The sequence below is a fragment of the Dama dama genome, chromosome 1 (assembly GCF_033118175.1).
Source record: "Dama dama isolate Ldn47 chromosome 1, ASM3311817v1, whole genome shotgun sequence".
NCBI classification, from domain to species: Eukaryota; Metazoa; Chordata; class Mammalia; order Artiodactyla; family Cervidae; genus Dama; species Dama dama.
In genome coordinates this window covers 40,772,605-40,797,001 of record NC_083681.1, presented here as the reverse complement: position 1 = coordinate 40,797,001, position 24,397 = coordinate 40,772,605, and the positions used below count along the sequence as shown (strand labels likewise).

The window sequence follows — 24,397 nt, the reverse complement described above, 5'->3', positions numbered from 1 at the left end:
GACGTTTCCCCAGACACTGCCTGCCTGCCTCTGGAGTCTCCTCTTTCTCCAGGGAGCAGGGGTCTGGCCTGAGCAATGGGAGGAGACTGAGGTGCTCAGCTCTGAGCAGATCTCCTTTCCTCCAGGAGGCCGGGGTGGCTGCTTTGGGAAGGGCTGGATCATCCTCACTCTCCCCAACCAGGCACCTCCTCCCCTGGCAGCTCCCAACCCCACAGAATTCTGCCTGTGAGCACCGATAACTTCAGGCAAAGCCTAGGGCAAAGAGCAGCTGGGCCTGGGGGAGAAGGCACCAGTGAGCACACCCGGGCCCGTCACCGGGGCTGGTCACAGACACACTGCTCTGTGTCCAGGGCTGGCTGATCCCACGCACCCTTGGGGTGGCCCCGGTGGAGCAACTCTGGTCTCCGCATTCTCCCACTCATGCAATGAAGATGATCATAGCATCTTTTCAGGATGGGGGGAATATCAGAGAAGATGAATGTAAACTGCTAAACAGGAATGTGGCCCCAGGTGATGAGTTGGAGCTGCTTTTGTTATTGCTTTTAGATTACTTCCGTTACAAGTACTAGTACCACCAGAACTACCGCTACTGGTCTGTGCGTGTGGCTAGGGATCCTCAGGGGGATGCGAAGAAGTATCTGGAATAGAAGTGTGAGTGGAGAAACTTCCTCTTGGGGCAGCACTGAACCTGAGACCCAGCAGTCGCCTGGGCCGTGTGGGGCAGGAGAAGGGAGGAGCATGTTCTGCTTGGGGGTCTTCTGCCTGAGCGAGGCGGTGACCAGAAGAAGCACCAGCTTCTTTTCCACAAGCCTCCATGACCAGGTGCCCCCCCGCCCGGCCCCTGCCCCTCCACTGATACCCAGGCTCCCCTGTGAGAGACACTGGCCCTGACCCTGCTGCCCTGGGGGATCTTCATTCAGCCACATCCCCACCCCTCCAGAAGCCAGGGAGCCAGCCTTACCCTGATCTATCCCTCAGCCCTGCTGGCAAAGACAAAACTCTCCAGGAGAGAGAAGGAGAAGGAGGAAAGCAGACCCCAGGTGTTCTTGCTGGTTTGGGCTGGCCTCTGAGATATAGGGGGCGTGTGTCTGCTGCCTGGCGCAGCTCACCTCCACTGCCTGCAGCCACCCATCTGGCCAAACTGCTCTCCACTTCTTCTCCCCTCTCTGCCGTGTGTGTTCAGCCCATAGGTCTCCTCCAGTTATCACAGCTGCCTCCTCACTGGTCTCCCTCTCTCCTCCTTGTGGGTCCTCCTGTCCTCCTTCCACTCTGTGACCAGAGCTATCTTTCTTAGAGGAAAATCTGATGATGCCAATTGCCAGCTTCCAGTCCTTCAGTGGTTGCTCCCAGAGCAAAACCCACCCTTCACCTCGCCATTCAAGGCCCTTCCTGGTTTGATGTCAATGCAATCCTTTCCCACTGGTTTCTCTTCTCTACCCTCTTGCCCTCCAGTCACATGGACTTAGCTTCCATTCCTATGCAGGTGGCAGTGCTTTCCCACTTTGCTTTTGCTCCTGGGGTCCGCCCCCTGGAGCACCACCTCTCCTTTCTCTGTTCAAATCCTCCTCATCTTCAAGCCCCTTTGAATCGGAGCCTTGTAATCAAAGTCTTTATTGCATGGAAGTTTGTTTGACCTCCCTCCACTCACACCTCATCTTGGCCTCACTCTTTTGGGTCTACCTTATAACGCAGGTATTTGTGAGCAGACCTTCTTTCTCCTGTGGGGCAGAAAGAGGTGCTTTGAGGCAGACCGTGGCTGACTCATCTTCAAATCCCCAACGCAACCTGGATCAGAGAAGAGCACAAAAGCTTCTGTTGACCATGCAAGTAGCTGTGCCTACAGCTCACAGGCACACATCTATACTCACATGTGAACCAGGTATAGAGCCAGGTCTCTGCTGCAGTAACTGGGTAACAGGCCTCCCAAACCTTAGTGTCTTGTAACATCATTTTTCTTGCTTGTGGGTCTCTGGGTTGGCTGAGTGGCTCTGCTTCAGGCTGCAGCTATAACGGCAGCCTGGGCTCCCATGGGATCAGCCAGGCTGTAGGTTGGCTCTAGATCTGTTCCATGTGCCACAGTCAGGGACCCCAGGCTGAAGGGGCAGTAGTCACCACGGACAAGCTCTTCACATGGCCAACAAACAGGAGTGCATGTGGACTAGCCAAAGAGCAAGGACATTGAGAGCTGGAGCTCACATCATGCCCACTAATTTCTGCTGGTCAAAGCAAGTCTCAGGGCCAAGCCTCGGGGCAACTGGACAGAGAGGCTCACCCCACCTCTCTAGTGGGAAGGACTGCAAGGTCATAGGACAAACTACAACTCTGTTATGGGGAGGGACTGAAGAACTGGGGACGCATCCCAGTCCAAACTCATAGAATAACTGCCATGCATATTGGGGCCCATTTGTGGTTCTGTTCTGCTCACAGACGTACAGACGAGGCCTCATCCTCTGATGAAATATACTATTGAATGCTGGCATCTTAACCTCTCTGTACGCCTGTTTTCTCAGCAGCAAAATGGGGATAATACTTTTACTAGAATCTTGTGTGACACTTAATAGACTCATTACATGCTAAAATTCTCGATAAAAGTACTCAGTAAAAGCTGCTGCTATTATTATTACTACATAGTCAAGTATTCAATTATAACATTTACTCCCCAAATGCATCTCCTCCATCCACAGCCTCACCAGTGCAGAAGGGTCCTCAGAAACAAGCATGCACTGTACCAGGGCTTACAAACCTGTGACCACCTGGCTGCATCTGCTTGTAAACATGTTTTATTGGGCCTGTACAATATTTTTAAATGTGTGGCTTTGCACATAAAAATCAAAATGAATTATCTTCACAGATGGTAAATAGAATTAGGGAGTAGATAACATTTCCCAGAAAGAGCATGTGGGTGAAAAAATGAGAGGGCCTAGGTGGAAGCATGAAGAACCTATCATTTAAGGGTTGGCTAGAAGCCAGAACGGTTGAGATGGAACAGTCTGCTAGGCAGGGAGAGAAGGTGAGCCTGGGAGCAGCGAGGGGCAGAGTGCAAGAGCTGCAGGAGGGCCCCAAAGCCTAGTGAATTGGATATAGAAATGAGGAGGGCAGTAGGCACTTTGTTGGGGGTCATTTGGAGAGTGGAGGTATAGGCAGGATTCTAGGGGATTGAGGGGTGAGTGATGCGAGCTGAAGAAATGGAGAAAGTGAGTGCAACAAACTCTTCCAAGAAGACTAGCTAGGAAGGAAGAAGAGTTGGCTTGGAGCGGGGATGGGAGGACTGGGAATAAAAAGTTTTCTTAAAAAGGTAGGGTATGTAAACACTTATGGAAAAGATCCAGTAGACAATTAATGACACAGGGAAGAGGAGATAATGACCTTGGGGGGTTCATAGGGGGAGCTAAGATCAAGTGCAGTGTCATCCTTAGCGAGGAGAAAGGACTCCTTTCCCACTGTGACCAGAAAGGAGGTCACTGAGCTAGTTAGTGGTCAAGAGGGAGCTGGGGCCCGGGCTGCCTGTCTTACTCATTTATTCACCAACTGACTCATTGATTCATTTAACACATATTTATTAAAAATCTACTCTTCACCAGGCACAATACTAGCAAGAAAGAAATAGGCAAAAATCACTGCCTTTATCCTCGGCATGGGAGAGAGATAACAAACAAAGTAAATGGGGAATGTGTGTAGTTCTTTGGAAGGTGTGATATGCTATGAATAAAAGTGAAGAGGAAAGGAGAGAGCTGGGGGTGTGGGTTCCCGTTTGAGGAGGATGATTGGGGTCACCTGCTTGAGAAGGCGACAGTTGGCCGAAGGCTTGAAGGTAGAGGGTGAGCGAGCCGTGCTCTTTGGGAACAGTGTCTCCAAGGAAGAGGTGAGAACCTCTGAGCTGGGGGCTGAGGCGAAGGTGGGCTGAGTGTGGGAGAGTCAGCATGGTGTTCACGTGGCTGGAACAGAGAGCTGGGGGGGAAGCACTGGGAGATGAGGTCACAGGGACCCTGGAGGATTGTGAGAGGAGGTAGTGTTATTGTCTGACTTCCTTTTTTTTTTTTTTAATACTTTTTAATTAGAGGATAATTGCTTTACAATCTTGTGATGGCTTTTTGCCCTATCAACATGAATCGGCCATAGGTATACCTATGTCCCCTCCCTCTTGAAGCCCCCTCCCACCTCCCTCCCCATCCCACCCCTCTAGGTTGTCACAGACCACCAGCTTTGGGTTGCCCGCATCATACATCAGTTTTAACAGTCACTCGGCAGCTGTTGAGAACAGACTGAAGGATGGGGCCTGGCCAGAGGGAAAGGGGAAACCAGGAGAAGCTGGATCTATGATCCAGACAAGAGATGATGGTCGCTGGGGCCAGGGTGGTCGCCGAGGAGGTGGTGACAGGTGCCTGGATTCCTGGCGTATTTTTTCAAGGTAGAGCCAGCAGGATTTGCTGATAGCTCGAGTGAAGAGTGAAAGAACGAAAGGAGTCAAGAATGCCACTGAAGTGTTGACTGGAGCACCCGGCGGGCCCCAATTGCCATTTACGGAGATGGGAGGGCTATATGGGGAGGCAGGCTTGGGGAGAGGTGGAAATGGAGATTTCCATGTGTGTGAGGTTAAGGTATCTATTGGACATCTCCCTGGAGATGCCAAGAAAGCCTTTGTGTGCATGCATCTACAGTCAGGGGAATGTCCAAGCTGGACAGAGTGATGTGCGAACCCATGCTGTCTGGAGTTATTTAAAGTCATGAGACTGAATAAGGTCATCAAGGACATGAGTGTAGATGATAAGAGAAGCAGTTTAAAGATTGAGTCCTGGGACCTTCCAGGGCTAACAGGTCAGGTCCTGGGGAAAGGGGAACAGGGAAAGAATCAGAGGAGGGGATAGCCAATGCGGGAGGAGGGAGCCAGCTACACTGTCCTGAAAGAAAAACTGCTTCTAGAAGGAGGGAATGATCAGCTGGGTCAGAGGCTGCTGGTGTGTCCAGTAAGAGGAGAAATGAGAAGTTACCACTGGGTTTAGCAGCACAGCCTGATTTTGACAAGAGCAGTGCAGAGTCTGGTGGGCCTGGGGTGGGCCCTCTGCACGTTTCAACCCTCCTTTATGGGTTAAATGGGATGGTGTGTGCGTTCATGCCCAGCACACGAGATGTGTGCTCTAAATGCTGGGCTGTCTGGTGGGCTGAGTGGTGGGGACCCAGTGATGGTATGGAGGAGGAGATCCATCTTGGAGCGCCCGCCCAGGCCTCTGGAGGGGGGGGCAGGCTCCCTGCAGGGCTGTCCATTCCCACCATCTCTCTAGACACTCTTCTCCTCTCAACAGATGAGCCGACCTCCCCCAAGAAGCCCAAGAGCGTCCCGGAGCTCGAGCCTCGGGATATGGCAGGTGGGGCTGCCTCCCCCCTGCCCTCTGAGTGGACCGCAGTGAGGATCAGCCCCGGGGAGGATGTGGCTGGACAGGACGTGCTGGCCGTGCGCGTCCTGGTCACCAGCGATGACAGCAGGTATGCTCCCACAGTAGGACGGGGGTAGGGAGAGCTGGGCAAACAGACAGCTCTGGGGCGCTAGTCTTCACCCCACTCACTTGCAGCTTGGTTCCTTCTGAGGATCATGAGGGGAGACTATTCCAGGCCCCTCTCCTCAGCTTGGAGATGGTGGTCTTCTCACTTACGTGGCATTTTCCTTCTGTGTATGAGTGCATGCTGAGTCACTTCAGTCGTGTCCAACTCTTTGTGACCCTATGAACCATAGCACGCCAGGCTCCTCTGTCCATAGGGATTCTCCAGGCAGGAATACTAGAGCAGGTTGCCATGTCGTCTTCTGGGGGATCTTCCCTACCCAAGGATCAAAACCCGCATATTTTACATCTCCTGCATTAGCAGGTGGGTTCTTTACCACCTGGGAAGCTCCTTCCTTCTATGTATGCCTGTGTCTAAATTTTCTTGTAAGGAAAATCATAAGGACTCCTGCCAGATTAGGCTTCCCTGGTGGTTCAGATGGTGAAGAATCTGTCTGCAATGCAAGAAACCCGTGTTTGATCCCTGAGTGGGAGAGATGCCCTGGAGTAAGGAATGGCAACCCACTCCAGTATTCTTGCCTGGAGAATCCCAGGGACCAGGGAATCTAGTGGGCTACCATCCATGGGGTGACAAAGAGTCGGACACGACTGAGCGACTTTCACTCTCACCTGCCAGATTAGATTAGGGCCCACCCTAATGACCTTCATTTTAACTACTTAATGACCTCTGTAAAGACCCTGTCTCTAGAAGCAGCCCCATTCCCAGGTACTTGGCGTTAGGACTTCTTATAAATCTGGGGGGACACAGTTCAGCCCAGAGCAAAGCCAGAGGCTGGGTGCCAGGCGCAGAGGTAACTAAACTACAGCCCTTTCCCTGGAACCCCTTTGTCTGGTGAGGCAGTGATGGGCAGGGCACAGTGTGGGGGTGGCAGGTTGCAGGCCTCCAAGCTCAGCTGTTCTGTCCCTCCACCTTCCAGCTCCGATGCAGAGCCAGACCATGGTGACAGTGAGGCCCCCAGTGCAGAGCCCTTTGACGAAAGACCCCGGCGGCCGGAACTCCACCTCCCAGCCCTCCTGAAGCCCCTCTCCCGGCACAGCTCCCTGAGGGAGACCCTGACCAGGGCAGTCTCTCCACACGACCTCAGGGAGCCCGAAGCTGTGCCTGGTGAGTAGAGAGCCTGCCTGGGAGAGAGACGGGCTTGCCTGACCCTGGGACATGGGGGCAGGGGTGGGGAAGGGGGACGGAGACTCTCACGGCCAGTGTTTCCTCATGGAGGACGTGGGACAGTACGTCAGGCCCTCAGGCTCAGAGGCGGTGGAGCTGGGTCACGTGGGGGTCAGGGGACTGGACGTAGGGCCAGCCTCCCTCTCCACAGGAAGCTGTGGAATCTCAAGTGGGAAGGCGGCAGAGGGGCCTGACTGGCTGTTGTGTGTCACAGGCAGAGATAAGGGCGGCCCAGGACTCTCTTGCCTGGAGCCGTCTCCTCTGTGAATATCTCCTGAGAGCCCTCTGGCATTTCATAGCCCTCAAGGGAAGGGAGGTGGGCCCAGCTGCTGCTGGACCACAGGTAGCCCTGGGCAGCATAGTTTCCCTGGGGGCAGCACAGGGCCATGTCAGTGCCTGGGGCCTGTGGAATGTGCGGTAACAAATGCCCTGTCACTAAGTACTGTGTTGGTCAAGGCTTTGCCTATACGTGGCACCATTTCATCCTCAGGATGACCCTGTGAGGTAGGTAGCATGAAGCCCATTTTACAGGTGTGCAAATGGACTGTTTTCCCAAGGACTCACAACTTAGCGAGTGCTGGGTGCTCCACACTCTATGAAGTACTTGTTTTAGCATTCCAGCTTGTTTTAATAAAGGTGGCCTCGGATTGAGTGTTTTGAGCTAGTCAAGAGCGACTGCTAACCTGTGGGTGTGAAGAAACAGGCTAACAGCATCTTGCAACCATGGGAAGAGCCGGAGCGCCACTTGTCCTCTGCTGCCCTCTGGTGGCCAAGAGCGGAACTTCCACATGAACCTAAAAGTGTTCTTGGGAGCAATGGTTTCACAGAGAGACCAGAGCTGGGGCTGGAATCCTGGAAATTCTGGGTTTACCCTCCCATGTGAGCTGTTTTTTTAAAAGGACAAATTGTCATCCAAATACATTTGCTCAGGACCATTTGTGGTGCTATCCAGAGAGGATTAGCACATGCAGAGGACAGAGGCTTGGGTACCGCAGGGCCTCTCCAGCCTCCTCAGTTACGTATACGAAGCCTGCCTGCCTTTCATTCCTTCCCTCCATTTCTTCTCTCTCCTCGATTGCCAGGGGATTTTAGGCAACTTACAAGAGAGGCATAAAACAAAATTGTGTGTTTCTATATATGAAAGAGCGCCTCGAGATAAAGTCTCAAGATATCTATATATATGTGAAAGCAAAAACCAGTTTAGGAGGTATAGACCTTAGAGAGGCAGACCATGATCCTAAACTGTTGCTCTAGTGGAATCATTTGATACGGAGTTTTCCTAAAGCCACAGTTCAAATGAAAACAGACAATAATTTCTCATTATTCACAAGGAAAAAATACACTGGTTTGCAGCAGGTCTCAGTTCCACTTTTCCTAAAGCTTCATCCTATGGAAATTTCCTGAGAGGGATATTCCACTGTGCCTTGCACAATGGCTCTGCAGAAAATGCAGCCATAGTTTTCCCAGAATTGTTTTATGCAGCGCCCCTTGCTGGCAGGTGAGAGCATGACAGCAAAGCATGACAGCTAGAGCGTTTCTCCCAGGATGGGGTTGGATGGAGAGATCAAGGCAGCGTGGCCAAAGCATTTTCTTTGAGAGTCCAGTTTAATTCCAGAATAAGAAACATAGTAGACAGAAGTGGATAGACCTCATGACTTTCAAACAATCTTCTGTCAGTTTTGTGTTCATCCATCATGGTTTCCATCATTGCCAAGCAGACCACATAGTAAGGTTACAATCTCTGGCATAGTCTAAGTGCTGTGTTTTATGTTGCTGGTTACAGTGAGTCTGTCACTGTAGCAGGTAATGTAGGGTTGACATCATGTTGTGGGTGCTATAGGGTTTCATTAATCACACTTTTCACCTAGATAAATGACTCAGAGTTTAGCTGAAGGGATGCTGAAAAATACCAGGACATCACTTTAAAAAGACTCCATTTTTACACCAAATGTACACCATTTGTACACCATGCTCAAAGCAGCATTTTTTTACAATAGCAGAAAGGTTAATGACCCAAATGTCCATCAACAGGTGAATGGATAAACAAATCGTGCTATATCCACACAATGGAATGTTATTCATCTTTAAAAAGGAATGAAATTGCGACACATGCTATAACATGGATGAACCTTTAAGCTATTATGCTAAGGAAACTCAGCCATGAGACAAGTTTTATATGATTTCACTTCTATGAGGCATCCAGAATAGTTCAAGTCATAGAGGCAGGGAGTATAGAAAAGAGGTTACTAGGGGCTGGGGGAAGAGGGTGGCTAGGGATTATTGTTGAATGGAGACAGGGTTTCATTTGGGATGAAGAACAAGTTCTGGAGATGGATGGAGGTATTGTTTGCACAACGCTGCAAATGTACTTAATGCCACTCAACTCTACACTTAAAAATGGTTAACATGGTGATTTTAATATTATATATGTTTTACCACCTTTGAAAGGATTCTGGGACTGCCTCAGCTTATCAAGGAACCTAATGCCTTCTCAAAGTTTTTTAGCATAGAGCATGCCCATGATGATGGTTAAAATAGAACTTGAGCCCTGTGTAATAGAGGTCAGAGAAAACACTCCGCAATGCTCCCCTAAAACACCATGTTCAGTGGTTCCTAAAAAATCCCGTTTAAGAGGCAGGTTCCTAGGTTCCCTCCTTCAGAGACTCAGATGTCTTGGGTCTACAGTGGGGTTCAATATCTTTGTTTGTATAAGTGCCCCAGATGCCTCCAGGAAAGAGGGCCACCACAGAGGCCAAATTTGAGGGCCCAGTGTGAGAATGGAATACATTTATATCCCGCTGCCCACTCTCAGGGCCCAAATAGCCAAGACCCGTTTCTTCTGCCTGTGATGTTCATTTTACTGATTCTCAAGGCCCAACCCAAGGCATCCTGCAAGTGTGTTTCCATTGGAGCCAGGCCAAGAGGAGGGGTTGTGGCCATGGATTGTACAGGGGTTCAGTTAAAATTGAAAGGGCCTGGGGACTCTGGGGGTAACACGGAGAGAGGTTGGCATTTCTGCAGCTTCCAGGCTTCAGTGAGAGCAGCTGTGTTTCCTCGATGACATGGTTGTGGCATTGATGTTAGACTTCAGCTTCAAAGAGCTGCTCTGCTAAAAACAGATGTGTTATATATGCATGTGTTCATACAGGCATATATGTATACATGTATGCATATAAACATGTAAGCACACATGCTTATTAACAACGGGTGAGTTAGAATGATGGCACCTAATTTGAGGTCTTTTCTGAAAGAAGGCAGTACCTGGCCCCCAGCAGTGTCTCAGTATGTTTGATGACTGAATGAATGAAAAGTTGGAGGTGTGTGTTACAGAGACAGGGAGGTACTGTCTGAGTAAAGGAAGGGGTCAGTCAATTATGACCATTAGTCTATCAGCTTTTCATAAATGGGCCATAGGAGACAACTCCCTATTTTTCCTATCCATTTAACAGACTCTCCCTCCTCATCTCCCCTGCCTTTTTCTTTTTCCCACCACAGCTCTGCAGCGGGCCAATAGTTTCCAATGTCCAACTCCCAGCGAATACCAGAGTGGGAGAAGATTCCAGTCCAGTGAGTCATGAGCCCCCTGGGGAAGGTGGGGGCGGGCAGGAGCTGTCTGGTTAATTCTCAGGGGCGGCTGTTCTCACTCCTCACATGTGCTCTCTGAACTGGCCTCCTGGGTGTGAGGGGGAAGGAAAGAAATGTATGTTTGAGTCTATGCTGCTCTCTAGACAAAGCCCTTTCCAAGGGATTCTCTACCTTCAGCCAGCCTTAGAACTTTACAACTGCACTTGAAAGGGACCCGAGCTTCTTGAAACAAAGATGAGGAAACTGTGGCCCAGGAGCTAGCTCTACACGTTTTGGTTCAGTACACTGGAACTGGGCTGGGGCCGTCAGCTTAACCTCGAGCAGTAGTGGATAAAGCAGTGAAAGAACACACACAGACAGACACACACACACACACACAGACACACACACACACGTCCTACTTCTTTCTCTGAGCAGGCTACCAGTACCAGGGCCTGCAGCAGGTGCCAAGGCAGCAGGCTCCCACTAGGGGGCGCAATGACTGCGCGCACGGTTGGCGGCGTCCCAGGGCCAGCCCGCGCCTGGCGCCACCCTAGTTACCGACCAGAAACTCCCTCTCCAATCTTGAGAGCGGGTGCGGACTCTTCATCTGATTCCAATCCCATCGCTGCCCTCACGCTCCTTCTCCAGACTTTGCTATAAGAGAGGTGGACCCAGGAAAGCCTTGGGTTAGACAAAAATAAAAAAATAAGTTGGAATAGCATGCTAGTTTTTGTTTTTGTTTTTTTTTTAGCATGCTAGTTTAGTTGACTTCTTCCTTCTGAGTCATCACTGACTCCTGGCCACTGAGTCATTCTCCCCAAAACCCCAAGACCTGCAGCCCCTTTCCCTTGGGCCAGGCTGGGACAATGGGCACTTCTGGACTAGGACCGCACACCTGGGCAGGCCACGTCACCAGGAAACAACCTAAAATGACTCTTAAGCCATTCTGTAGTTCCAGGCAGGGAAGGTGAGGGGAAGGAGGGAATTAACCTTCAGTGAAGGCCCGGGTCAGGCCTTTTTCACATGTTATCTCATTTACTACCCCCACCTCAACCCCTCCCTGGCCACGGGAATTCCATGGGTGGGTCCATTTGGGCGCAGATTCCCTCCAGTGCTTCCAGCCCACTTTACTGAGCACCACTGGTATGAAGTGTCCGGCCTCGCCCTCAAGGAGGTCCTGGTCGGGGGTTGGGGGTTGGGGGGCGGTGAGAACTGGGAGTCTGGTAGGGGGCCCTCCCAGCAGGGTGGGAGATCCTGGGGGAGGCACAGGAGAGAGGAGACAGCTAACCAGCGGCGTGGTTTCTCAGCTATGTCTTTAGTTAGCCCAGGAGTATCAGGTGTTGGTTCACAAGTGGATACAAAAGCTGGGTTGAAGGCCGGCGTAGAGTTTGAATCATTTCTAGGGGCTTGGTGCTTAGTATGCGCCTGGCGCAGAGGAGGCACCCAGTCCTTGCTTACAGAATAAATAAATGAATTAACAGAGGAACTAACTAAAGAATCAGGGGCCACACCAGTTGAACTGAGTGTAGGAAGAGAGAAGAGGACTTCAGCCTGAGCGGGCTCCGCCCCTAGAGGGCACTCCAAGACTTTGGGAGGATTTGAGAATTGCCTATGCTCCAGATTTGGGGAAGCTGCACCCTGGGATCCCAGTCTTTGTGAAAATCTCCAGAGCCATCTTTCCAGTCATCTTCATGGTGCCCGAAAGGAAACCCAGTAGGCAAGGCTGGTCCTGTAGGAGGGAGCAAAGCTTGGGGTGCTGTCTCATCTATCCCTTCACTGCCCTGTTAAGGCTGGTTCGGGCCCCAGCCCCAGACAGGTGGATGGGGTGGGCTGCGTGCCTACACTTATCACTCTCCCCCAGCTGACCACACTCACCAGAATGACCTCTCGGATCAGGGGGAAAGGTCTCTATTGCCAGATGGTCCAAAGAAGAGGCAGTTGACCCAGGGAGGATATGGGAGGAGCTGGGGTCTGGATTCTGGTCTGTTCATCAACCCCCTTTGCACGATGGAAATGGAAGGGCCAGAAGCACCCAGGATTGAGGCTGCCGCAGTGGGCAGGGCAGCCCTGGCTGGACCATGCCAAGGTTTCAAGCAAAACAAGAAAGGGCCAGCAGAGAAGGATGTGAGTTGTAAGTGAAAATGAAGCCTCTGGGCCCTGAGTTGCAGAAGTCCTGGCCAGGGTGGGTGTGTGCAGTCTCCCCTGAAACAGGTTAGCGGTTCAGCAGTGCCTTTATTGGACACCACCTGTGTGAGTGGGAGGAAGGGAATGGGATTCATATTTAGCTACCATGTGGCATTTAGGGCTTCCCTGATAGCTCAGTTAGTAAAGAATTCACCTGCAATACAGGAGACCCCGGTTTGATTCCTGGGTCTAGAAGCTCTGCTGGAAAACGGATAGGCTGCCGACTCTAGTATTCTTGGGCTTCCCTGTGGCTCAGCTGGTAATGAATCTGCCTGCAATGCGGAAGACCTGGGTTTGATCCCTGGGTTGAGAAGATCTCCTGGAGAAGGGAAATGTTACCTACTCCAGTATTCTGGTCTGGAGAATTTCAAGGACTGTATGTATAGTCCATGGGGTCGCACAGAGTCAGACACGACTGAACGACTTTCACTGTTCACTGTGGCATTTACTTTATGCTCTGCGCTGAGCACCTCTTTTTAATCCCATTTTATTTCTTCAGCTTCCCTATGAAACAGCACTAGGCTTCCCATTTTTCAAATGAGAAACCTGAGAGGTAACTCGCTCAGTATCAGCCAGCTGGTGTGGGTGTGAAGGGGGTGGTATTCCAGGCTCCCCATTACCATCCTCTGAGGGAACCCAAAGGCCTCAGTGGCTGAGACTTCCTGTCACCTCTCAGCTGGGCTCTGGCGCCCCCTTCCTCTCCCAGGCTGTGACTTGAATGGCAGGTGCGTTGCTTCCCCCATCTCCTCAGGGCGGCCTCCCAGTTCTGAGGCCTCATTCATGAGGCCATGTGTGGAGAGAGACCCCACTCACTGGGTGGGGGTAGGATTAGATAAAGAGGAGAGAGGGGAGCTCCCAGGTCATGCCCTTGAGAACCCCAAGACTCTCCTGTCAGCTTGGTTCCTAAGTGTCCTGGCTCTGTTTCAGAAGGTTCCCAGATTGCTCCTCAGAGGAACAAAGAGGCAGTCTGTGGAGCTGAGGGGACTTTGGGACAAGTTCAGGAGTTTGATTCAGGAGATGGCAGAAAGAGAAGAATGAGGGGGCGAGGAAGAGGAGGAGAAGGAATTTAGCAGGAATTTGGCAAGCCCAGGACAGGAAGCACAGCAACAACTGACTCACAGCTTTTGCCTTTTTAGGCTCGAACCATCTGATTGTGGACTGAGATGGGGGTTCGTTTGAGTGACAGGCAGGCCGTCCAGCTGCCCACCCCCACCCGTGTCAGCTCCTGGCAGCCAGTGTGGCCTTTGTCCCCAGCAGCTCCTTCCTGCCACTCTCAGATCTATTTCCCTGAGTTACCTTTTCCCCCTGGAGCTCTTCCGTTGGGAAGCTTACTGACCGTGTGTGTGGCCAGCTTTTCATAGCCCAGGCCTGGGATGCATGCTCCAACATGCTTGCATTTGAGGGAGTAAAGCAGGACAGAGCACTGTATGGCTCCCTGGTGGTCTGGAAGGAATTCCTCTTTCGGTGAGCTTGGGTTTGGCTTGGCCTGGGTGGGTCCCAGAGGAGGGGCCTCTCGGCCAAAGGTCTGGGGAAACTGAGGCCAGGGGATCATGTTAAGAAGCAAGCTGAAATCTCATGCCTTGGAGGGAAATGGAAATGGGTCGGCCGAGCAGCCAGAAGTAAGGAGTCTGACAAGAATGGATAGACAGGTGGTCCTGCGAGGTTCCCTGGAGAACGGCCTTTATGTGCCTGGAGGGCTTATGGGAGAGCTGGCTGGGCTGGTGGGTCAGACACTTGATGGGCAAATCTGCAAGTGAGCATGGCATCTTCTGAATCCCTTTGAGGACCTGTTACTGAAATGGTCTGATAGGGAAACAAAACTCTCAAGAGTTTAGGTTTGTTGTTGTTGAGTCTCTAAGTCTCATCTGACTCTTGTGGCTCCTTGGACTGTGGCCAGCCAGGCTACTCTGTCTATGCGGTTTCCCAGGCAAGCATACTGGAGTTGCCATCTCCTTCTTCAGGGGATCTTCCCGACTCAAGAATTGAACCCACAACTCCTACATTGGCAGGCGGATTCTTTACCACTGAGCAGCAGGGAGGCCCCCGATTTAAGGTTCCTAGAGGGTACATGTGCATATGTGGTGCATGCCCTCAGGAGAGAGGGAATGAGATTGATCTTACAGGAGACATCTGTTAGAACTCTGTTGTAACTAGGCTAATTGATTTCAGCTCCCACAGTTCAGAATTAGGCTCATCCTCAGTCCCAGCCACGCTCCTTTCTCCTGTCCATCTGAGCACACACAACCTTGCTTGTTCCCTGACCAACAGGGAGCTTGGCACGAACCCCACTCCATATGCTTCAGATGCTTTGATACTCATTACAACTTCCGTCCCTTGAGTTCTCTTAAAATGTCAGGCTGGCCATCTCGTCCGAGAACCCCCTTGTGCACCCGTGAGAGGAAGAGCCATTTTCCTTAGCTGTGACTGCCTCTTCTGTGTTATCCCATCTGTGCCCATGGCGAATGGTCCAGCCTCTTGTGGGAAGAGGCCTCAGATGGCCTCTTTATTGACTAAGGAATTTAATGCAGCCCCAGGCCCCCACCACAATGGCTTTAGGGCAAACATTAGAGGTAGATGTCCGTTTCCCAGAAAAACCCTGGAGACCCCTCTTCCCTCTCTCGGGAGCATTCTCTTGTGCGTGTGAGACATAGTGGTTCTTGGACTTTTCGTCCTGGGACCTCCTTCCCCTAAGGAACCTGATACTCCTGTGCCTGTTCTTCCCAGTCCCAGGCTCTAGGCTCCAGGGTCTCTGAATTGGTCTCCAGCATCTTCCTCTCCTGACTCAATTTATAGAGTGGAGCTTCACTGATAAACCTCCCCTTTTCTTGATAAAATAAGGAAAAATCACAACTCTGTAATGGAGAGCATATTCTTTCCTTGGTAGATTTGATACCAGTGAACCACAAAATGACTGTGTCGCCTCCAAAGGAAGCTTGTCCTCCCCCACCTTCTCCTTCTCCACCCTCTTCTTTCTCAACTGGTGACCTGAACGCCCTGGACAGTCCCTCCCTGCCTCAGGTAAGTGCCTTCAGGGCCCTGCACAGGCATGAGAATGACGCCTGTACTCCCCCTTCTTCCACACTGAGCTCTGGATTCCTAGCATCCTTCAGTTCAGTTCAGTTCAGTCGCTCAGTCGTGTCCGACTCTTTGCGACCCCATGAATCACAGCACACCAGGCCTCCCTGTCCATCATCAACTCCTGGAGTTTACCCAAACTCATGCCCATCGAGTCGGTGATGCCATCCAGCCATCTCATCCTCTGTCATCCCCTTCTCTCCTGCCCCCAATCCCTCCCAGCATCAGGGTCTTTTCCAATGAGTCAACTCTTCACATGAGGTGGCCAAAGTATTGGAGTTTCAGCTTCAGCATCAGTCCTTCCAATGAACACCCAGGACTTATCTCCTTTAGGATGGACTGCTTGGATCTCCTTGCAGTCCAGGGGACCCTCAAGAGTCTTCTCCAACACCACAGTTCAAAAGCATCAATTCTTTGGCGCTCAGCTTTCTTCACAGTCTAACTCTCACATCCATACATGACCACTGGAAAAACCATAGCCTTGACTAGACGGACCTTTGTTGGCAAAGTAATGTCTCTGCTTTTTAATATGCTATCTAGGTTGGTCATAACTTTCCTTCCAAGGAGTAAGCGTCTTTTAATTTCATGGCTGCAATCACCATCTGCAGTGATTTTGGAGCCCAAAAAAATAAAGTCTGACACTGCTTCCACTGTTTCCCCACCTATTTCCCATGAAATGATGGGAACAGATGCCTTAGGTCACCCCAATTGCAAAGCCAGGGCCAGAGAGATGCTCTGTCAAGAGCCCACCTCAGGCCTCTTCATTTGTACCTTTCACAAAAGTGCACTCTGCTCCTTCTCAGTCACCAAGGGCATAGCCAGCCACTCACTCACTCAGCAGACTTTACGAGGCCTGGAATCTGGGCTGGACTGTGGGGTGCAGAGATGCTTGGGCTTATGCTCTGCCCTGATGACCTCACAGAGGGTGTTTAGGAGCTGGCAGCTATAGGGTGGCAGGCAGAGAATGCAGAGGGCCTTTGGTTGCAGTGGAGAACCTTAGAAGCAACATCCCGCTTGAATAGAAAATGGCATCACTGAGATAGACAGGATTGGACTCCTTCCTTCAGTATGAATTTATCAAGCCTCTGTTACCTGCCAGAGTCTGTTCTAGACTCTGGGAAGTAGAACATGCAAGACAGAATATTTCATTCTCCTGAGAAGCTCCTGTCCCATGACCAGAGCTCTGGGCAGGACACAACTGCTCCGTCTGAAGTCTGTTATGTTCTCCCTCTGCCGAGGGCCAAGCTCCTGAATGCTGACAATGATTGCCTTCTCAATGGTGAGGCAAGAATCAGGTTTTAAAGGATCATTGTGCCAAGTCATGTCTGACTCTTTGATCCCATGGACTGCAGCATGCCAAGCTTCCCTATCCTTCACTCTCTCCTGGAGTTTGCTCAGTCTCGTGTCCGTTAAGTCAGTGATGCCATCCAACCATCTCATCCTCTGTTGTCCCCTACTTCCCCTGCCCTCAATCTTTCCCAGCATCAGGGTCTCTTCCAAAGAGTTGGCTCTTTGCATCAGGTGGCCAAATTATTGAAGCTTCAGCTTCAGTCATTCCAATGAATATTCAGTGTTGATTTCCCTTAGGATTAACTCATTTGATCTCCTTGCTGTCCAAGGGACTCTCAGGAGTCTTCTCCAGCACCACAATTCAAAGGCATCAATTCTCTGGTGCTCAGCTTTCTTTATGATCCAACTCTCACGTTCATACAAAAAAAACCATAGCTGAGAGGGTTATTGGAAGATCCCAAAGTCTTTCCTGCCACCACAATTCCAAACCAGAGGGTAGTTGTCTCTCTTTAATGGTCTCCAGGGAAAAAAGTCTTGGTTTCTTGGTTATTGGAGGAACATACCGATGGGTAGGATGTGCCTGTTAGTAGGCACCATGGCTGAGCTTCCATATGTGCCTGGCCACCCATAAAGCCCAGGCTAGCCCTGCCCTCACTGGTCTGGGAGCTTGTCAAAGGCTTTGCCTTCCACCTGGCTTTCTACCCACCTAATCTAAGACTCACGTAAGCCTTTGATCAGTGATATGGAGGCTCTCGGCTAATTCTAGCCCATTCCAAGGCAGCCACTTAGAAGGAAGAGTGGCCCTCTGAAATCACCCTAGGCAGAATTCTTTTTGACTTTGGGTGTCTGAGATCTGAAGAGAGGAAGGGAGGGGGCTCTGGGATGAGAAGTACCTTTCTCATGTAAGTAAATGGTGGGAGCTTCTAAATCACTGCTGGTTTTTGCCTGTCCCTTCCAGGTGACAGCTTTCAACACCCCCTCACAGGTCTCCAGAGGTCATTTCAGTCCATCCACCCCCATCTTTCTGAGGCGTGCCAAAGCCCATGGACCACCCAAGGATCTCCCCCTGCGTCTGCCTGGGCAGGTACTGGAGCGGACAGAATACTGCCTGGTGAGGCCTGGTGGAGACAACCTCAGGAGCTCCAGGCCATCCAGCCCTGCAGAGATGGCTTCTGATGGGTGTCAGGAAGCAGTGACCCCTCCTAGGGATATCAGAAGCATCCACAGAGGTCCACACCCCACTGAAGGGAAGGACAGGTGCTTGCCAGCCCACCTGCTGTCTCCCTGGGCTGGAGAGGAGCCCGGAGAAGGGAGTACCAGACCCAGGAGGGTAGAGGATGGTGGGTTAGAGCTGGCAGAGAAATCAGGCTTAAAGAAGTTGGTTCTCACTCCGGAGCAGAAGACTTGGTTGTTGGATTGGAATGACTCCAACCTTGAGAACTTGCATCTGGAAACCAGGGCACGACTTCCCCAAAAGAGCACTAAAAATGACACAGGAGGCCATGTGCTGAAACCAGTCCACCCCTTGCTGCTCCCTCGGGCAGAGAAAGAGACCTTGCCAGCCCAGAGACAGTCTCAGGAGAAGATGGGGGCCCCAGCTGAACGGGCTCCTGGGGAGCGAAGCATGGCCCCACCCAAGTCTCCACTGCGGCTCATAGCCAACGCCATCCGGAGGTCCCTGGAGCCGCTGCTCCCCAACTCTGATGGTGGGAGGAAGTCCTGGACCAAACCAGAGTCAAAGACTTTGCCCACTAGCCCGCCTCATGCTCATACTCGCTCATTCAGCTTTCGGAAAAGCAGCTCCAGTAAAGACAGTGATCAGCCATCCCCCAAGAGAGACATGGCAAGCAAGGCCTCAGCCTTCTTCTCCCTGGGCTCCCCGACTGCAAGGACTGCCCAGCCCTCAGCCCCGAGCCCTGCTGCCCCTGCCCTTTGCACCCACAGCTTGCCCAGCCGGTCATCCAAGGTGTTTCCTGCGCTTGTGTCCCCACCCTGCGGCAAGATCGAAGATGTCCCCACACTCCTGGAGAAAGTGAGTTTGCAGGAGACAGTCCCAGATGCTTCCAGGGTTCCCAAGAAAAGGACCTCACTCTTCTCCTCCTTCAGACTCAAAGACAAGTCTTTTGAGAGTTCCCCCCAAGAATCTGGACCAAGAAAGGACTCCCAAGACCTCTTCAGCAGCCCCAAGGGGAAGGCGCCACCCATGGGCAATGCCCAGCCCCCAGAGAAGCAGGTGCAGCCAGTCAGTAGCACCTGCCTGGTGCAGAGGGTCCCTCCTCCTTCTCCAGAGAAAGATGCAAGTAAGTGGTTCTTTCCTAGCAAAAGTCTCCCATTCACGCGGGGCAGTTAGTTATCCTTATTGGATTAATAAGTAGCCATCTTTCACCTCATTTTGCTTCTCAAATTCTGACAAAAGTAGGAAAACTTGAGTTTGGAAAATTTAGAAAAAAATCTGAAAAAAATTAAATTTGAAATTATGTTGTATAAAGTTTTGAAAGAGACAAAGTGTCAACCATAATTCCTCCTCTTTCTCACTCATTGACCATATGAATATTTTTCACTGTTGTATGTAAAATTTTATATCTTTTAAATCAACATTCAACATAGACATTCAGTCAGTTACCTTATATTCTACACAAATGTGATTTAATGGCTGTAGAATATTCTACCTGGTGTATATGTTATTATTTAATGAACTATTTTCTTATTAACTTATGTATTATATATGAATATATTTTTATTTTATATATGGTATTGAATGAACATTTTTATGCATATAGCTTTCTCTTTCCTTTTAATGATATTTTTAGGATAGTTTCCAAGAAATGGGATTGCTAGTTGAATGTGTGAATTTTTAAAGATTCTTAACTGACACTGACAAATTATTTTTTAAAAGAGAATTATATGGGTAAAGACTTCATAGGTTCTCTCTGTTATTTCTTACAACTATGTTGTAAATTTTAGTTAAAACAAGGGAAAGGGACCAGTTTATATTTCACCATAATGTTGAGAGTACCTTTTTCACCATACTGTCACCTGCATTAAGTATCATATGTTTTCTATGTTACTATTTTACTAGTTAAAAAAAAATTGGTGTTTTTTTATTACTAGCCTAAACACATTTATGTATATTTGGCTACCAGTGGAACCTTAGGTTTTTTAAATATTTAAATCTGAGTATAATTTTTAAAATTATAAAATTAATTAATATATCAATAGATCAGAGTAATTTAACAATAAAGAAATATTTTTAAAAAGTGACATGTAATCTCTCACCCTGCTCTCCTCCTTGCAGTGGGGGTACTTAAACAGTGTAAACAACATGATTTCTTTTTTGTTATTGCTGTTTGTTTGATTGCTTTAAACAAACTGATTCTACCATCCCTATTATTGAGAACTTTATTTTTTTAAACTTAAAAAATTTAACTTTTATCTTGGAACTTCAGTTTTCAAGCAAAAATTATTTCTCTTCTGGCACTTTAATCAAAAAGCTATGTAAATCAGGGACTTGATTTTGATCTATTCTAAAACCAGATTAAGTAAAGAGTCTCTTACCTAAAAAAAAAAAAAAGACTGTATTGATTAACAATAGACTTTATTTTCAGCAAATTCAGGATAAACATGAACAGACTGGAATGTAACTATGCCCTTTTTATTACATCGTAAACTTCAATGCGTTGTGCATGTTTTGATAATACATTCACATGGCTCAAAATAAAAGGGTACAAAAGGCATAAAATGAATAGTCCTATCTTCTTTCTCTGTCCCTAAGTCATCCAGGTCCTATCCCTGATGACAGATACTGTTATCAGGTTCTTGGGCATTCTTCCAGACATAATTTATGAATAAATGAGCAAATTTACATATCATATTCTTTCTTTTTCCAGAATTAATAGCATGATACTGTATTATACACACTGTTTTTGAACTTTTAATTTTATTTTGGAGGTCAGTCTTTACTGGTACATAAAGAACTTTCTGCTTCATTTTATGGTTGCATGATATTCCATTGTGTTGATGTGTTCAGTACCATAATTGATGTAGCCAGTCCCCTATGGTGGAAAGTTTAAGCATTTCAAACCTTTTGCCATTGCAAACAGTGCTACGATAATGAAGAACTTGGGCCATTTGACATATGTGCAAGTTTACCTGTAGGACAAATTTCTAGGAATGGAAATGCTAGAACAAAGCATGTGTGAATTGAGAATTTGATAGATATTGACAAATTGTCCTCCATCAAAATGGGGCTGGTCCACCCTTCCAGCGGCAGAGAATGAGTGCTATTTCTGCTCTTGCACTAACCAGTGTGTTACCCAACTTTAAAAAAAATCTTTATTAACCTGACTGGCAATAGATAGAGCATCTTTTCATATAATAAAGAATCATTTGTATCTCCTTTCCTGTGAATTGTTGTTTCTTTATCTTTTTTTCTGTTGGGTTGTTGGTATTTTTCTTGATATTATGTAGGAGCTTTATGAAAAGGGACATTTAGCTTTTTTGTGTGATATAAATTGCAAATGCCTTATCTAGCTTCTTGTTTGTGTTTAACTTTGTTTATGGTGATTTTTGTCACATGAAGTTTTAATATTATATAGTAGTTGTAGCAATTTTCCATGTTATCACTTTTGAACTTTGTGTTTATAATGATTCAAAAAGAATTTTTTTCTAAGTTTATAGAAGAATCATTTTACAGTTTTTTTAGTCTTGTTTTAAGTTTTTTACATTTATATGTTCACATTAAGAAATTACCCTAGTATAAATATAAGCTATGAATCCAACCTTCTTTTTTTAATGTGTCTCTTTGGTTACCCTAACATAGTTTAGCGAATAGCTCATCTTTTCCTCTCTTATGTGAGATAACATCTTTATCATATATCAGATTCCTGTACTTGGACTGATTTCCACACCATCTATTACCTTCCCTTGAGTTGTCTGTTATATATCAATACTACACTGTTTTAATTATTTTCCTTTATATATTTATATATTTTAAATTTTCTATACTTTGCCATCTGGTAGGAAGAGAATTCTGTTACTGATCTTCTTGTTCAAAACTTTCCTGGCTCTCCTTGCTTGTTTGATATTCTATATGGACTTAGCGTTAGCTTGTCTATGTACCCAAAAACTCCTGAAGAGTACTTTTATGGAATTAAGTTTACAAACTAACTCAGAATCTAGTTACAACCTTATGATGTTAATTGTCTTTCCATTTGCTCATACCTTTTTTATGCCCCTCTGGAATATTCTAAACTTTACATCATATAGATCTTACATATTTATTGTTGTTTATTACTAGATATGTTCATTTTTGTTGCTATTATAAATAAGATAGTTTCCATTTTATCTTCCTACTAGTGAGTATATGAAAGTTATTGATTTCTATATAGTAATTTTCCACCCATCCATTTTTACTGAATTCTCTTTGCTTAAAAATGCTTTTTAATGACTTCTTCTGGGTCCTACCCAAATATACAATTATAACTCTACAGATGATAATTTTGCCTCTTTTATATTATGTACCACTAACTTATGTTGTTTCCTCATTTCTTTGGTTTCCACAATCTCCAGAACAGTATTAAGGTAGTGATATGGTTTCCATATTCTTAACTTTAATGAGAATTCATCTCATTAAATGTTTTCCCATTTTAAGCATGGTGCTGGCTTCTGGGTTGACACAGATATATTTATTCATATTGAGAAAATAGCCATCTAGCCCTATTTTTTAAAGTGTCTTAAATCATGAATGGATGTTGGACTTTATTAAATATCAGCACATTTTGAGATGATTGCATAATTTTTTTCTCCATAGTTTAATGAGTATTATGAGTTATGTAATAGAGTCACTGATATTGAGCCATCTTTGTATTGCTGAAATATGACCATTTGGTCATGATATCTTATTATTTAATATATTTTTCTATTCTGTTTGCTAATATTTTTATTTAAGGTTTACACCATATTCACAGTAAGAATAGCCTTTACTTTACTTATATCACCTTTATGTGACTTCTTTATGTGCTGCTTAGAATGAGGTGGAGTAGGGAATTCCCTGGTAGTCCAGTGGTTAAGAATCCAGCTTCTAATAAAGGGTACATAGCAGGAAACTAAGATCCCACATGCTGCAGGGCAATTAAGTCACAATTACTGAGCTCCTGAGCCACAATTTAGACCTGATGCAGTCAAAAATAGATAATAAATAAATATTTTTTTGAATTTGGGATAAATGTGTTTTCCTGATTTATTTATCATGGAGAGCTTCATTAATTTATATTCCTTAAAGAAATAATGTGAATTCCTTACCTTAGAACAGAAGGGGAGTGCAAAGAACGGAGTTAGGTTAAGACTGACCAGTTCTGAAAATAATACCTGTACCAATTGCTAGTTCAATAGCCAGGACATGGAAGTAACCTATATGTCCATCAACAGGTCAATGGATAAAGAAGACGTGGCACATATTTAATGGAATATTACTCAGCCATAAAAAGAAATGAAATTGTGCCATTTGCAGAGATATGGTCATCAAGTCAGTCTTTATTGACCTAGAAGCTGTCATAAAGAGTGAAGTAAGTCAGAAAGAGAAAAATAGATATCATATATTAACATATATATATATATATGTGGAATCTAGAAAAATGGTACAAATGAACTTATTTGCAAAGCAGAAATAGAGACACAGACATAGAGAACAAACGTACAGACAACAAGGGGGGAGTGGGGTACTGGGATGAATTGGGAGATTGGGATTGACCTATACACACTTTGTATACACTGATGTATAAAGGGGGGGGCTTCCCTGATGGCTCAAGCAGTAAGGAATCTGTCTGCAATGCAAGAGACCCAAGAAGACACGGATTCTATCCCTGGTTTGGAAAGGTGCCCAGGAGGAAGAAATGACAGCCCACTCCAATATTCTTGCCCGGAAAATCCCATGGACTGAGGAGCCTAGTGGGATGGCAGAGTCAGACCTGACTGAGCATGCAAGCACGATGAATAAAATGAATGGCTAATGAGAACGTACTCTGTAGCACAGGAAACTCGACTCAGTGCTCTGTGGTGACCTTAATGGGAAGGAAATCCAGAGGCGCTATGTGCGTATGCAGAGTTGATTCATGTTGCTGTAGAGTGGAAACTAATACGACATTGTAAAGCAACTCTACTCCAATAAATTTTTCTTTTTAAAAAGAGCTTTGTGTTTCTGAGGTCTTCTTAAGTCAGTATCCTAAGAATGTGAAGATTTTACCTACTCTATCAAATTAGGTCCATTTAGTTTCCTTGTATTTCCTTGCCCTTGCCCAGCCCACCAAACACACTCACGCACACACACACACACACACACACACACCTCAGTTTACATTTAACTTGCTGCTGCATACTTCCATAAAGTGGAGAGAGAACCAGTATTCAAATGGAAAGTGAGAAACTTTTAGAACTTCAAACTTATGATCACTTGAATACGAGCCAACTGAAATTTAATTTTTCTTATTTTTATAACATATTTTGCCAAGTAAACTAATGTAGACATAAACCTCTCAGTCTTTAAGTTACTTTGGGGCATAGACTA

The 24,397-nt window shown here is 47.3% G+C and overlaps 1 protein-coding gene across 15 annotated transcripts in view; it reads left to right on the top strand.

Moving 5' to 3' along the window:
- The window catches only part of MICAL2 (microtubule associated monooxygenase, calponin and LIM domain containing 2), a 235,354-nt gene that overhangs the window by 155,252 nt on the left and 55,705 nt on the right, over nt 1-24,397 (top strand). For 12 of the 15 annotated variants that reach the window (XR_009693648.1, XR_009693647.1, XR_009693653.1 and 9 more), the window contains 5 exons: nt 5,301-5,481; nt 6,473-6,660; nt 10,216-10,287; nt 15,356-15,489; nt 17,795-19,136. Coding sequence is in view for 11 of the 15 variants with exons in the window: in XM_061147602.1 (XP_061003585.1) it covers nt 5,301-5,481; nt 6,473-6,660; nt 10,216-10,287; nt 15,356-15,489; nt 17,795-19,136 (1,917 nt within the window). In the remaining 4 variants the exon portion in view is untranslated. Of the gene's footprint in view, nt 1-5,300; nt 5,482-6,472; nt 6,661-10,215; nt 10,288-15,355; nt 15,490-17,794; nt 19,137-24,397 lie in introns of those variants that run through there. The other 3 variants (XM_061147577.1, XM_061147654.1, XM_061147644.1) reach the window with 3 other exon arrangements.